The 15,370-nt window shown below is 41.8% G+C and overlaps 1 protein-coding gene across 1 annotated transcript in view; it reads right to left on the bottom strand.

Annotated features, from left to right (window-relative positions):
- robo2 (roundabout, axon guidance receptor, homolog 2 (Drosophila)) overlaps nt 1–15,370 on the bottom strand; it is a 163,344-nt gene that overhangs the window by 58,115 nt on the left and 89,859 nt on the right. Inside the window, 1 exon segment of the mRNA XM_068317254.1 lies at nt 139–296. Coding sequence (XP_068173355.1) covers nt 139–296 — 158 coding nt within the window.

Genomic DNA, 15,370 nt, shown 5'->3' with positions numbered 1-15,370 from the left:
TTTGAAGATAAAGTGCAGCAACAAATGAATTATCCCTCACCAACATTTTCCTGTGCCCTGGGGTATAAAATTCCAAGCAGATATTAACAGTAGCTCCTCTTCGGCCCAGTTATTTCAACAGATGGCAAAAGTACTCACGGTGATCCTGTCATCCTTGTCGTCAATCCTCACTTTGTCCTTCTTCCAGTAGATAGTCGGTTCAGGATGGCCTCTGGGAGGAACACACTCAAGGATCGCTGGCTCTCCTGCCGCCACCACCACATCTGTCGGGTTTTGTCTGAAGTCGTCTCGCAACACTGAGGGAATATAAAAGAAGAAATTGTTCAGGGAGACTAGTTGTGTAGCATAACTCTGAATGTAAATGTCTAAATGTTAAATCCCTCCACATTGAAATGATCTTATCATGTATTAAGTTGTGTGTTCAGCACATCATGAATGTATGTGGCTTTCATTGCTGCTATTTAAATGGGTTCCTTAGCTGACAAGGCAAGCACAAGTAAAAGATAATTGGAGCTAATGGAGGTCCCTGCGGAGGTGGCTGAACAAACAGAAACAAAATGCCCTGAAGCCTGATGTCATTCACATGTGAGAGCTCAAAGAGGTGCAACGCTGCCTCCATTTTTCCACAGAAGAATAAAAGAAGAAAAAAACAGTGGGTGGTCTGATGAACTACTGTGGCCTTGAATCTAATCACCCTCAGGTAGGCCTTTCATCACAGAAACAGCCTCTCAATGTTCAGTAAAACACACAAAGCCGGCTCGTTGTTGAGCAAAGAAAGCTGCCATAACGCAACAACATAGACGTGATCTACACAAATATGTCTGAAATACGAAAACTACAACCTTCAGGAACTCTAAAGACGTTTGCGTATTCAGAACAAGATTCAACTTATGCACCAATGAGTGAATGTGGGCCTAATGCGGTAAAAAGGTTTCAAGGTACAAACTGGAGGTCGCACTGACACTCCCCTGCTGTGAGTACTCAAACACATCTTTCTCCATTTGATCTACAATAAATCTAATCCATGGAAAAGCACTTTAAGAATTTCAGCCTAAACAGGGTCCATCTAGCCAGGGACACATGATTCCCCTGTAGGATAAAAGACTCAGCTTGTTGGAGGATGTTTGAAGATGCTTGAGGGGGGCTAATTTAAGGGCAGCACCACAGGTCCGTATGTAAATTCCACATGGAACCAGGGAAAATGGCAGGGAGGGCCGGGATTATAAGAGAGGATAACAGGTCCCTACGCTCAAGGCTTCTCTCATCTCTTCATTCACTCTTTGTAGCCACTCTACAGAAAGCTCTACGCCCATTGTCTTATTTATTTATTTAGCAAAGAAGCAGTGGGGTGGAGGAGGAGAGGAAGCTTTCAACCCAATTATCCTGGGGATGCATGGGGGTATGGTGTGGGACTTTTGTGTGACATGAATTCAGATGAATCCTTTACACAGAGGAAGCAGGAAAGAAAATCGAAGAGGTAGAGGTAGAAGTTTTTTGTCTATCATATAGGGCTGCCCCCTAATCAATTGATTAATTCAGTTCAATTCAATACAATTTAATCACTCGGGTAATTAGCCACCGCAATAGTGATTGACACCCCCTCTCATCCGGCCAGGGCGGGCGTAACACAGAGCATGACTAGGCTTTCTAATCATAGTCTTATTTGTAACTCCAACTACGCGCTGTTTTGGGGACCACGTTAGATTTAATTGCCCATTTCCTTCCGCTGCTCAGCACCTATGAGATTTTGTCTGAATCAATTTCCTTTGAAACAGAACAGTGACAAAAGAGACACACATTAGGCGCATGATTACAGCGCTTGTGTTACACTGTCTAATCCAATCTAACAATTCACAGTGCGTGACAGCAAAAATGCATCCTTAGTCTGCAATCTGAATAAAAGAGCAAAACATGGAAGCAGAAAAGTGAAAACAGGAGCTGCACGGTCAAGCAAATTAAATATAGACAATACTGGTTGGGGATAGTATGAAAACAAAGCAAGAAAAAGCTGTAAGTAAACAAACACATGACAGCGCTGCAGGGATTAGGCCCTGTGTGTTGGTTTTGGCTTGACCAAGACAAGACAACACTCTGACCCGACACATTTACTAAGTAAAGGGAGGATCCAAACCAAACACGCTTCAGCACATTATCTAATCCTTACTACAAGGCCACAGTCATCAAGGTCAAACTGCACAGTCAAAGCACACACACAGCTCAAATATTCCTCACCCTAGCACAATGTTTTTTTTAATTACGTGTAACACTGAAAAATATAACGTAGACCTTAAGTGAAGCTTTTATAATAGAATTGTTGCATGACTTCTTTTCTCCGTTTCTCTATGTGAAGAGCATCTGGTACGTCTGAATCTTTAAGTGAGCCCATGCTTTTTTTGCACTTTTGCTCCAACTCTGAGAGGCTTTACACATTCAGGGACCGAGAAAGCCGACAGATGTAAGGTAATTGCCTTTCTATACCCCTAAAACACCCAGATCTTCTTCCACTGAAAACATTTCACCTCCCATGGAGTTCCAGAAGGCTCCAAACTCTTCCTTTTGGCTTGCTTGCTTATTAATATTAATTTATTTTTACATTTACACCTCTCACTTGGCAAGTGCTACATCTGTAAATCCAGCTGCAGGCAAAATAGAACTCATATCTGAATATTTTTTTTTCACCTTTCATATTTTACTTATTCCCCAAATATCAGAGGAATGGGCTGATTTGAATGAAGGAGCATGGGAGATGGGGGTAAAGCATGGTAGATTTGCTAGTTGTTCATCTGGCAACATTTCAACAGCTAAAACTTAAGGGTGAGGGAGTCAGGTTGCAATGTAGGCTGCGGAACAGCCGAGGGGTTGAGAGTGGAAGCCTTTGCCAAAATGAAACACAAAGGAGACGCCCACACAGTTACTTTGTGAACCAGATTGCACTATATTGGCTGGGGGAGGATTTGCCAGCAACCATTAGCAATGTCCACCACTGTATGCGTGTGTGTGTATGTGTGAGTCATTTTAAACAGTATACTCAGACTTCCAAAACACAAAATTTATCGTGACCCGCCAACATATGTCGGCACAAACACAGCATCATAATACAGAGGTGGCAGGATGGGGAGGGATAGCTTGTACGGTCCACCCAGGATATTCCTCACTCCTCAATGGAGGTTGACACTGCTTGGTTGGGAAGATAAGTGGGAAGCCTTGACTGAAGCTGAAGTATCTGGCCTGCATTCAGAGACAAGTGAACACAAATGTATTCACCTACAGGAATGCACCTAGATGTAGTTCACAATGGTCACACACCTCCCAAACACCACACGCTGATGTCTACATCCACATTATTTCTATCCATTTTGACATTTACTTCACTTTAATACAATACGAAAAGTATAAATTGTGAAATAGCTCTCAAAATGATATGTGTTTTACTGTTCCCTTCACTATTTACTGGGGGGGGAAGATCCCCTCTTGCTTTCATAGATATTCTCTTGGGTCAGGGGCAAAGAAACACACAGATTACAACAGCCAGAAGCCCGGGGCCATACCCCGGCACCCAGATTCACCACCTACTGCACTGATTAGAAAATAAAGCATGCACACACACTTAGAAAAATCGGGAGAGCTGTGGAGTTGTAGCTCCAAGCTATAATATCATTTCGTTCGAGTGCTTTTTGCGCTTCATCCGGCAGTGTGCTATTACAATACCGCCATTTTCAATTGCACCCTGAGAGAAGAGAGACAATATATATTTCACTAGACAAAACATACAAAATCCACTCATTGTGCTGTCATTGATGTTTTGTGTTACTGTTAATGCTGAAGGCAGAAGAATGATAATGCCACACATAATGTTGCATGCTGTGGAAGGAGACATGTTCCATTTGTCTGGACGCAAGCATTTTCTCCAGCTCTGATTCGCTCATTTGCCCTCCCACTGGCCAGACCTAACCTTTGCCCCCTTTCCAGATGCAGAAATTACCCCCTCAGCAGGTAGGCAAACAGCAGGTTCACACATATCCACTTTCTTCCTCCAGTGAGGGGCTGAAGGTCAGACCAGAGAAACAACTGCAGAAAATATGGCTGCCTAGCGGTGCCAAAGGCTGTATCTCCTCCGAGAGCTGAGTAGAAGCTCTCATTAGCACAACTCATCACCTTCTCTCTGTCTGTCTCACTCTCTTCTATCACCATCAGAGGTCATCCCCTGGTTTCCTCTTCCATCTTCTTTAGTTCATCAATTTGATTTTCCAGTTCCACAGCAGTGTCCCATACATTTCCTGCCCCCTCTGCTTTGTTTTACTAGCTTGTTGGGGCTTCCTCTGCATCGACTACAGATGAGTGTTTTGCAGATGAAGCTGTATACACACACACACACATATGATCATTCTCCACAATCGATGGCGCGAGCAGGATATCATCTCCACCGTCATTCTCCCTATCTGCAAATCCCGAGCTAAGGGGCTGTAAATAACACTGTCACTTCCTGAGATAAGGTGCAGGAAATGTGGGAAACAGTGACGGTAAAGAGAATCTCATAGCTGGCAGCAATGCCATAGCGAGGAAAAATCACATATGGTGATATTGTATGAAATGTGCATTTTTAATATAGCCATGTAAGAAATAAAGGAGACAGAGTGTATACGCTCTTGCCAGATAACTGGAAGGAAAGCGGCAAGACATAATGCAAGCGGGGGGAGATGAGTGGATGTGTGATCAAGGTCAAACCAACGAGACAAGCACAAAGGTGCTGAATGGTTTGAGCTGCCTCTGAAAGAAAAAAGTGCATTCGATCAAGCTCATGCTACATACTGTGCATCTGCCTCTTATTCAGAAGATTAGCCAAAACAAACATCCTTATTTAAACATCAGCCACGTTCAAAGCTCATTTTTCAAGCAGCACCCCTCATTTGGCCTAACAGGCCCCCAAGCAGCACCGTAATGACAGGAGGACCACAGCGGGCGTTTCTGCTGCCCGCTCAGGAAAAATGTGCAGATCTGCTCTTGAGAAACAATGTAATTTAGTCTTAATGAACCTCATTCCTTTAAAGCCTTTAACAATACCAACACACACACACATACACACACACACATACACACACACGAACACACGTAGACACACGCGCGTTGACAAAATTCAATTTACCCTAATACATTCTTTATGGTAATGTATAGCTCATTAAAATGTTAGTTAAAAACTCATTAAAATTCACTTGAAGAAGTAATGGCTTCATTACGGTAATATGCTGAAAAGCAAAGAAAAAGACAAGTAAGGATGAGGAGAACAAAGAGAGCAGATAGTGACAGCCTTCTAATCACTTAATTGTGTCTAAAATGGAATATATTTGCATAATAAATAACAACGTGCTGTATCCAAAATATATTTTCTATTTTTTTCTCATAATGTTCTGTAATTAACAGTCACGGCAATTAAAGGTGCAATTTTTCCTAAAATCATTTTGGTGGCCGCTGTAGTTTTGTATTCTGTTGTCTTGTTTATGGTCATGACTGTGTTGTGGGGTTTGGCAGATGCAGACGGTGCAGAAACTGGAGCTGGCTGATACTGACAAACAATGTGCCCATGGGTCTTTGTGCCTGCTCTGATAAGGCATGATGTTGTGCTGATGATTCTGCTTGGTCCAGAATGAACATCGTACAGACGTAAGGGGGAGTAAAATGTAAAGGAAGGAGAAGGAGTCCAGAAAAGGGAGGAGGTAGGGCTTGTATATGAGAACAGGATTGATTTCCTGCCAATTACAGAATGGATGCAACTGACGGAGGCAGAGAAGTGTCATGATGGAGAAGGTGGGTCTGGTAAAGAAGGGTCGGAGAGGAAGCAGTGCATTCAGGCCAACAGGTAGCCGTCTCCTGTTTGAGCCCCCTCTCTTATTCTCTTGCTCTCTCAATCCTATCTATAAATGATAGATACTAATGTCTGGAAGCTGCTGGGGCTTAATCATTAGGTGTGTAATGCTGGAGAGTAGCTGTTAGCGTTCTGTATTTGGAACACAACATGATTCGAAGAAAAATCCCATGACCTGTAAATAAAAAAAATTCTGCCCACAAACTGAAGGTTTCATCCTCCATTTTCTCTAGAGATTCCTGAATGCACCAGTCTGGAGAGTCAACATTATCATTAAGACATCAGAGGCATCTGTCATTAAATACAACTATTTGGTTACGAGTTGACAAGAAACTGGACAATAATACGGACCTCAAACTTGTTTTTAGTATCCGGGCTAACCTACACGTCTGAGAATAGGAGATTAAAGATAAACTCACTTGACTGTCCCAAAAGTCTACACAACTAAATACAAAACATTTTTTTCTGTTTTCCCTAACTAACCAATCTTCTTTCTCCTGTGAGATTGTGTTATCATATCTCTTTATTTTTCATCCTCGGCATATTTGGTCTTACCTGCAGTGTTATAGTTAATATACACACACACACACACACACACACACACACACACACACACACACACACACACACACACACACACACACACACAAACACACACACACACACAAACACACACACACACACACACACACAAACACACACACACACACACACACACACACACACACAAACACACACACACACACACACAAACACACACACACACACACACACACACACACACAAACACACACACACACACACACACACACACACACACAGTTTGTTCACATGACTGTTAAAGTACAGCAGGTGTCGACACGTGTGACAGTGTTGAGAAATCTGCTGGATCTGGGGAAAAAATGCAATGCTGCTTGTGCTGACTGTGTGAGCACACTTTTCAGCACACTTGTGTAAGCTCTGTCCTAATGACATTGCAGCTGTGACCTTCCACAGGGAAACATAATCCCCAGGATGCTGCTGAACTGTGTCCAGGCTGCATTTCCTCAGAGACCATCAGACACACAGACAGGAGGAGAGTCGCTTGTACGATGTACCGTAGGCGTGTCTGGTGAAAACGAAACCACTGCAGTTGTGTTCTGCAGTCCAATGCGCAAATCTTCACATAATCTTTAATAGCTTCACCTTCTTTTCTTTCATGCTGCCCTATTTGCTGTAGCTTTTCCATATCAACTTTATTGTTTTGGTGTATAATTGGATTGGAAGGAAGAGTTGGCCAAGAGCCATTAGAAGCTTGTAAAAAAGGTGTCACTCTGCGATTTCAGCCCTATTTTAATTAAGCACTCAGCTGGAGTTGAGCAGCCTTTATCTAGCTTGGTCTGATGAGCCCCAAGTACAAGTGTTCTCCACAATATGCTTCAGCATAGATGGTGGGGGAAAGGTGGTGTAAACCACCCTGTTTGTTTCACTGTCACTGTCCCTCCGTAGTCAAGATCTACATACCTGGACCACAAAGATAATGCGACACATCACAACACTCAGTGTGCTTGTGTGAGCTTGTGCTTGTGTGCCGTTAGTGTGTTGCTATGTGCTGACTGACAGAGCCTCCGCCCTTCGGTGGAGTGCAGTCATGTGTGCCTTGGTGCAGATGAAGAAGCTGCCTCCCAATATGGTGGGCAGAAAAAAGAGCACAAGTCTGAACAAAACACAATTGATCTCACACAACCGCTGTAAAGTCCAAACTAATCCTGCTTTGCCATCCAGCAGGCTGCATGTGAGGCCGATCCTGTGGCGAGCGCCGTATGTGGCTCGAAGATGAGAGATGTTCATCGCCGCCCTTCCATGCCTGTTCACTCCCTTCTCAATCCTCTTAATGGCCTCCTCAGATCATCTTTCCTTCAATCAATACTGCCAGAAAGGAAAAAAAAATCCTCACACCTAAGGACATTTTGTTTTCCTCTGTAGATCACAGGTGAGACATTTTCTATACTAGAAATCATCCAAGGTCCTGGACCAGCCTCTCAGGGAGGAAGGCTGATGTCTGTCAGTGTGGCAAACAGAACACAGGCAGCAGATGTGATGGGGGTGTTAAATCACACGGAGCTTAGATGCAGAAACATTTCAAGAGATTTATTGATCACTTTTTAGATCTTAAGCCTTGAGGAAGAGCAAAAATTAAACTGGATACAGAGATGACTTTTACAACAGCCCCGCCAATGTATATGTGTATGTGTGAGCTGTTTATGATCGAGGAGGAAGAAGCAATTTACCATTTAGTCAGAATGCGAATCTGAGCATTCCCCTCCGCACAACCACCGAGCACCGCTATCACCCTGAATGTATGCTATCTATTTTATGTGCGTCTGCTGAGCCATGATTGAATGCTGCACATAGCGTCTAAATACTCGGAATAAATAGTAGCAGTGCTGCTGCCTGCTCAGCAAATCACTGCTACATTAGGCTCACCTATCGCACACACATACACACACACATTACAATTTCAAGCATCTGTACTGCAGTTTGTCAGTTTGTGTGGAAAGAAGTTTCCCACACAGCACAGCAATGCACCAGCAGTACTAATAACTGACTGATCACACACCCAGGAAATAGCAGTTTAGCTTGCATTCTACCGATTGCTGAGATAAAAAAAAACAAACAAACTTGGAGACAATAAAAACATGAACACATACATATACATGATGCAGACTCAAAATATGTGAGGTAAAACTCTATATTACTATATATAACGGTACAAAGGTCATATGACTAATTGAGAGTTCAGCTTCATGAGAATCCAATTTGTGTAGATTTTAAGATTCTGTTAGTCTCATCCATAATTGTTTTACCTCTTCCTGGATGTATCTGGACATCATGACTATGTAACCTGTGTGCAAATGGGTAGAGATTTCATTCATTTTAAGAAATGCTGTAAAAGACCAGGTTGGTCACTCACGTAATCTGGCCTGCTGGATTTGGCAATCTGCACGTAATAACCATAGTCTGTGTGCCCATGGGTTTGTGTCTATGTGTAAATCAATCCATGCTTGTATTATCATGTAAATGGGAAACAATCTGAAACACATGACTGACTGCCAGGATCCGGGCAGAGCACTGTGTCTAAACCATTCCTGTTCTGCCCCTCAGCCTTCCGTTTTAAAAAAAAATCCATTTCTTTCCTCCTGATTTATCTCATCCTCCTCAGGCACCACTTCAAAAAGGCCGATTAAACAGCACATTTTTTTACCGTGCTGATGGTACATACATGTCCGATGCATCTCTGCAGGATGACAATGTGAGGTTAATCATTTAGGCAAAGGAACAAAGTTAATGAGGCAACTTCTAATCTGAAGCTATTTGGAGTTCTGTCAACAGTATTGACTGCACTGCAGATGGGATAAGATATTGTTGGCGGGCACTGATGACCTACATAGCAAGGACAAGACAGTGGCTCAACAGAACTGCGCAGTGATCCCATAGCTCTCCAGGGCGCAGATTCAAAGCAAAAAATAAAATAAATAAAATACTGTGTTTTTCTGTGCGCTGTGTGTGTGTTGAGCTAGAATTTCCAGTTGCTTCCAACCACGCAGAGCCCTTATCTTCACAGTTGTCAGCCTTCATACCGCGTAGAAGAAACCAGTTTACGAACAGTTATTTTCAACTATTCCTGCTTGCAGCTGAGCCAAACACAATCAATACTAATTTCACCTGGCAATTAGCTAATAATTCAAAGGGCTACGACTGGTGAACCACAACTGCTAAAGACAGAAGATGGGATGAGGGTGAAGCAGGTATTGCTCGGCCTCGACCACATGTCCGCTTTGAATGAAACTCCTGAGTATTTGATACAGAATGTTTGTGCATGAGTCTAGTAGTCACTGGGACTCCATAATAGGGTAAATAATGGAGAAGCTTTATTATTCTAAGGAACTTCAAAAGGGTAATTTCTAAATTCTATTAATTTTTAATGAATAATTTGATTCAAAGTTAACAAAACGTATTCCAATGATTCAACCTACTGAATTCCAATCTTTTAGTCAGTGGAAAGTTGATCAGATGGACACTCAAACATGTATAATTCGATTATGCTTCGATCCAATACCTATGGACAACTGAGTGTCCAACAATGAATGAATTATATAATTGTTTGGTTTAATTTTTGGGGTTTTCATTACTTGAAACAGAAACTATGCTACAAATAGATTTCTGTGTCAAATTGCATTTGTACAAAAGGTTTGAAGAGGTGTTGTCTCTCAACCACGAGAGACAGTTCTACTGAAAAACCTTTTCCAGAAAATTTAACCTTTGAACCATCCTAAAATCACTTAAATTCTGAAGACAATTTCATCTGATACTTAGATCAAAGGTGACCATTCCTGCCATTTGAGGTAGAGGGAACATTTTTTTCTATGATTAATTCCAGGTCCTTGAAAGGTCACAGTGATACAATGACATTTGAAATCTCCGTGTCTAATCCCAGGAAGCAGGACGTGGGGGAGCCATTAGGATGGGACCACTGTCGTTGAGCTGGACATTTCAGCAGGCACCACTTGAGTTCTTCTTTTTGCCTTCACTGGAATCCTTGATTGCTCACAAGGACTACACTCTGAAAAAAGTGACACACAAGTATGGTATAGACACACACACACACGCATGACCAGAACACAGAAACAACCAGACACACTATCCCCTGGGTAATAAAAGAATATGATTGTGAGACTGGAGCTCTTGCAAAACCCAATTAGCTTGCGTGGTTTTAACAGTTAGAGCTAGATGGGGAGATAACAGCTCCACAAGATTATTTTTGCATGGATGCTGATCTGCCCCCTGCTGGATACTCAGTCCCAAGCATGTTCATGTGGATGATTACAGGAGAAGGTTAGGTATGTGTCTGCAAGGGCGCTTAAAGCCAGGGTTTTAAATGACTGAGCATTGCTTTTCTCTACCTTCACAATAATGAGCATTAACAGCTCTACATTAGAACAGAATCCCTGTAAAATAATGCACTGCAAATGAGAAATACATCTTGTCTATCTTAAAATGCTTTTCCATGTGAGATGATAGAACACCATTTCCCTGTGCATCACATGCAATCAAACCAAAGGTTATGCCTTTTCTCCAGTTTCTGCTCAGCACATCTCAGAGCTAGATTTCTTGTCTTCAAATGACTGCAGCTGAAGACCGAAGCAGAAACTGACAGCGTCACAACACCAGCCTTATCCCTGTCTTCAAACGCCTCCATCTCACACAGATACATAAAAGAGCAGAACAGAGAGGCAGCAATTGCAGCTGCCATGCTGTGCAAGCCTCTGCTGCAGCACATCTGTAAAAAAGAGCTACTTGTACATTTATGTGCTGCATCACTTTGGATTCTTTGATGGCAAGGATCACTGTTAAGATGCAGAGGCTCCCGCCAAACTTGCTGCATGGTTGGAAAATGACAACAATTAGGTTTTCACGATTTTTGCAAAAGCTTGTGCATATTTGTGATTCTGATTTGGACAGCTATGGTATTATAGATAAGCTAATCATTTTTCAAATTGCTTCAGTACTAAAGATCACTTTTGCTGCTTCCCTTTATTGACTACTGATTTTGCTGATACAGAAGATCATCTTCCTCAATAAGAGTCAAGAACTAAATAGCATTTCAGAGTCAAGATTCAGAGAGAGTGAGATAGGCAGACAAACACTAAAGTGTTTTTTTTCCACCATCTTTCATTTTCCTGCCTTAAGCCATGAATAACTGAATCCATGATAGCAAAAATGGATGGCTATTTTTTTTAATGCAGCATGTCTGAGTGTGGGGGAAGCATAACAAGGCACAAGAAAGCATCCTCCTCCTCCAAGAGCAGTCTTTAAATTAAGAGTTAGGAGCTCATGCATGACTGCTTCCTCTGCAACCATTTCAGCATGGACCTCTGTGACCCATCCCCACACTGTTAAAAAAAAAAAAAAGAATTCATAATGATACTTAAAATGGCTACTATTTGTAAGATGTGTCTCACATTAATGGGTCTACTGAAGATGGTTTATCCAATGGGAGAAGTGTTTTTATTATAGCTACTATTAAGCAAGGGATGGTCCAGCCTTTAAGAGGTAACCCACACACTGCTCGCCTACTCCGCAGACTACTGAATTAAATATGAAGGCAGGAGGGGAGGGGTGGAGAAATGGAAGGGAAAAGAGGGAGGGAGATAAGATGAGATGGGGCACAGCGCCTCTGTTTAAAGAGCAGAGAGGTTACATGTGAACACTCCGTAGAGCAAAGGGACCCCTGACCTCACCATGCCACCTGACAGCCTGCACTTAGCATTCTCCACAGGAGTTCGATCTCTCCAGTTAATTGTTTTGTGTTTTACATCTGCACTGTGTTAGTGAAAAAAAACAAAAAACACTAAAATAACCACATGTCAAATTATAATTGCTTGGCAAAAACCATAACACAGATGATTGAAGGCGATCTTCCCTTTAGGACTCAAGATGATTGAAGTTGATAAACTAATTCCAAGAAAATAAAATGAAGCATTTTAAAGTTGCCTTGTCACATTCATCTGCTGATTACCATAATCACTCCATGGCTGCCAGTACAGTGTAAATGTATGTGCTATTAATGCCAGTGATTACAAGAGCTAAAAGCACATGACCTGTCCAGCAAAGACAGATTGATCTGTCTGAGCAGATGAAGCACAAACAAGCTGAAGGGACCCTTCTTGCCCACTTCATCACTATCCACTATGACGTTTGTCAAAGCATCTGAGGGGGAAAACTTGCGTTCAAAGCCACTCTCTGAGTACTCAACCAATTTGTAGAAGTAATTTTACTGCGAAAATGGATTCTGAGTTCACAGCAAATGCCTTCTTGAAATGTAATGGAGGCTCTACTCCACACCACTCCAGAATTCGTCATGTAGACATCGCCTCAAGCTGTAGATCACTTTCCTGTGAGCCCTCACTTCACTGTCAGGCTAGCAGATTCCAGCTTCATTAATAGCAGCCACTCATGTCGGACTTAAATGAATGTACAGGCTATCAATTAGCCTGGGCAAGGCCAGGCGTAGTGTACTCGAGGGGAAAGGAGAGAGGCTTTCTAAATAGCTGCTGGACAGTCCAGACAGATGATACTTTATGTCTCCCATCATTAGTCTCTTGTCTGCTTTATTTTCCCCTCATTATCTAAAACTGGGGACCTGTTTGACATCAGTTTATTCTTTACTCAGGAGTAATTAATCTTATCCTTGACAGAATATATTCCTCTTTCTGGCAGGATTTAAATAATTTATAAACAATCCAAAAAAGCAGGCATCTGTTTATCGAATACGGACACAATATGGAAGGCAAAATGTCATTTCCATTCCCATTTGTATGAGTATTTGTTTTCACTCTCTCTTTTAATACAAGTCAAAAGTTGAAGGTTTATTAATAAATTTAACTCCAATCATGCATGAGCAACTTTTGCATTTTAAACTAGCTTTGCTACATTATTTTCTGCACAATCCTTACATTTATTAAATCGTCTTAATTCACGCATCCATCTCTCCATCTATCCCCTTTCCTTGATGAGTTAATTTCTCTTTCATTGCCTCTTGTCTGAGTGACCCCGGCACCCCAGGAGAATCTCCTAACAGGCTTTTCTCGCCCATCAGGATTGATTGGTCCGCAGCACCCTGTCAGACGCGATCAATACATCATTCCTTCAGTAACGAGCCATGCTCACTTGCTGCTGCTTCCTTCCCTGCATCGCTTTACTTTCATTTTATTATTATTTCTCACAGCAGATCGATGCAGCCAAACAGACCCGCTGTAAACCACACCACAATTATAGCAATGTCTAATCTTCTTGTTGACTCCTTTCCCTTGACTACAGCAAGCAAATAAAGTGCAAACGATAATGAAATCTAATGGAATTCTGTGGAATTAATCACTTAAGCAATGAAGAGTGACTGACCACAGTTCTGAACCAATAAGGATCCTGATGAAGGTACATACCAATCAATATCCAATATGCACATAGGTTGAACAAGCCAAGGCAGCACACTATCCTCATGGTGATGTACAACTGGCACTAGAATCTTCAGATAAAACATCAGAAAAAGTGATGACACATACGAATGAATGCAAAGGCAAAACCTATGAAGTGAATCTCTGCAGTACAATTTTAAATTACAAAAAAGCATGAAAAGACTTCATTTTTGAAGGTTAATTAAACAATCTGCTGTCGCTTTAATTTGGGTAATTTTGTTAGGAGGAACACAAATGGCAAACTTCAATCTGAGATGTCAGCATTTTTGTAATAATTGCATGTTTTTGTCTCGCTCATTTATAAGCAGGACTTTCCAAACTCTGCAATGTCATCACATTAACAGATAGTTTGCAAAGAGACAAAAATAGACATTAAACTAATTTGATCAGTGAATTATAGATTTTAGATGCTTGTGTGATTTGGCCTGGATTTGGGACAAGGCTGTCTGACAGTGGCGTTGGTGATGCGACTGAAGCTGTCTACTCTGCACAGGCAACACACAGGGCAGCAGTGTGGAACTGCAGGAGTAATTAGCGAATCGGCTCTGTAGCTCCGTGTGAAGTCCAGCCTTTGAAGCTCAGACTGATCAGTGGCCCCTCTGATGCATGTTTCTGAATATTCCAACGGACTGAGAGCTGCTAACGAGGCCTCATCTATTACTATTTGAGAAGTAATTAGCGTTGTTGGTGGAATGGATCGCCGCCAAGCAAGAGAGGCTCAATCTGGGTTCTGTGCGCTTCTGTGTCCCACAGGGCAGCAACAGCAGGAGGATGAAGTCAACTCGTTGAAGGAAAATCCCTGGAGATTAGACAGGGCCTCAACAAGCATGACACACAGGCCAACCAGACACATTACCCCTATTCTGGTGCACACAAGTGCATCAAGGCTGGGGAAACAAGTTCTTTGTTGCAAAAGAAAAGCGTCTCTAAAACAAACATATGCACACGGTTCCCAGCCCCAATTAATCTGATGACATATCCATTGTTTTGCTGACTGGCTAAAAGTTCTGCTTTTTAAATCAGAAATGGCAGAAACATCATTGCAGAAATTATATAAATACAAACATTTAACATATTAGTGCATTTACATCACTAGTTATTCTATTGCAAGCCCTTTTTGGGAGGATTTTAACTTGTAGTATAAATCAGTGTGACCAGTGCAGTGCATTTTCCAAATGTTCCTCAACATATAAAGGTAATGTAGAAACCAAAATCCAGGAACAAAATAATCAGCTCGTTTCTACTCCATTTATATACAAAAACAGACAAGTTCATATCAATTTTCAGTTTCAAAAATTCATCAACATTAACATTTTGAAAGTAGACAAGATTGTACAATGAGACTCTTTATTTACCTTTATATCTTTGTCACAACACATCCTTAAGATTCACTACACCCTCCTTCAGTAACACCAGGGGCTGAAGTGACACATTGACACTGACTATTAGTAGTGGCAAATCTTTGCCTCTCTTGTTGCAGGGAGTTAGGTCAGGT

Source organism: Antennarius striatus, chromosome 6 (genome assembly GCF_040054535.1).
Source record: "Antennarius striatus isolate MH-2024 chromosome 6, ASM4005453v1, whole genome shotgun sequence".
NCBI classification, from domain to species: Eukaryota; Metazoa; Chordata; class Actinopteri; order Lophiiformes; family Antennariidae; genus Antennarius; species Antennarius striatus.
The sequence above is the reverse complement of the archived record's forward strand: the minus strand, read 5'-3'. Positions and strand labels throughout refer to the sequence as shown.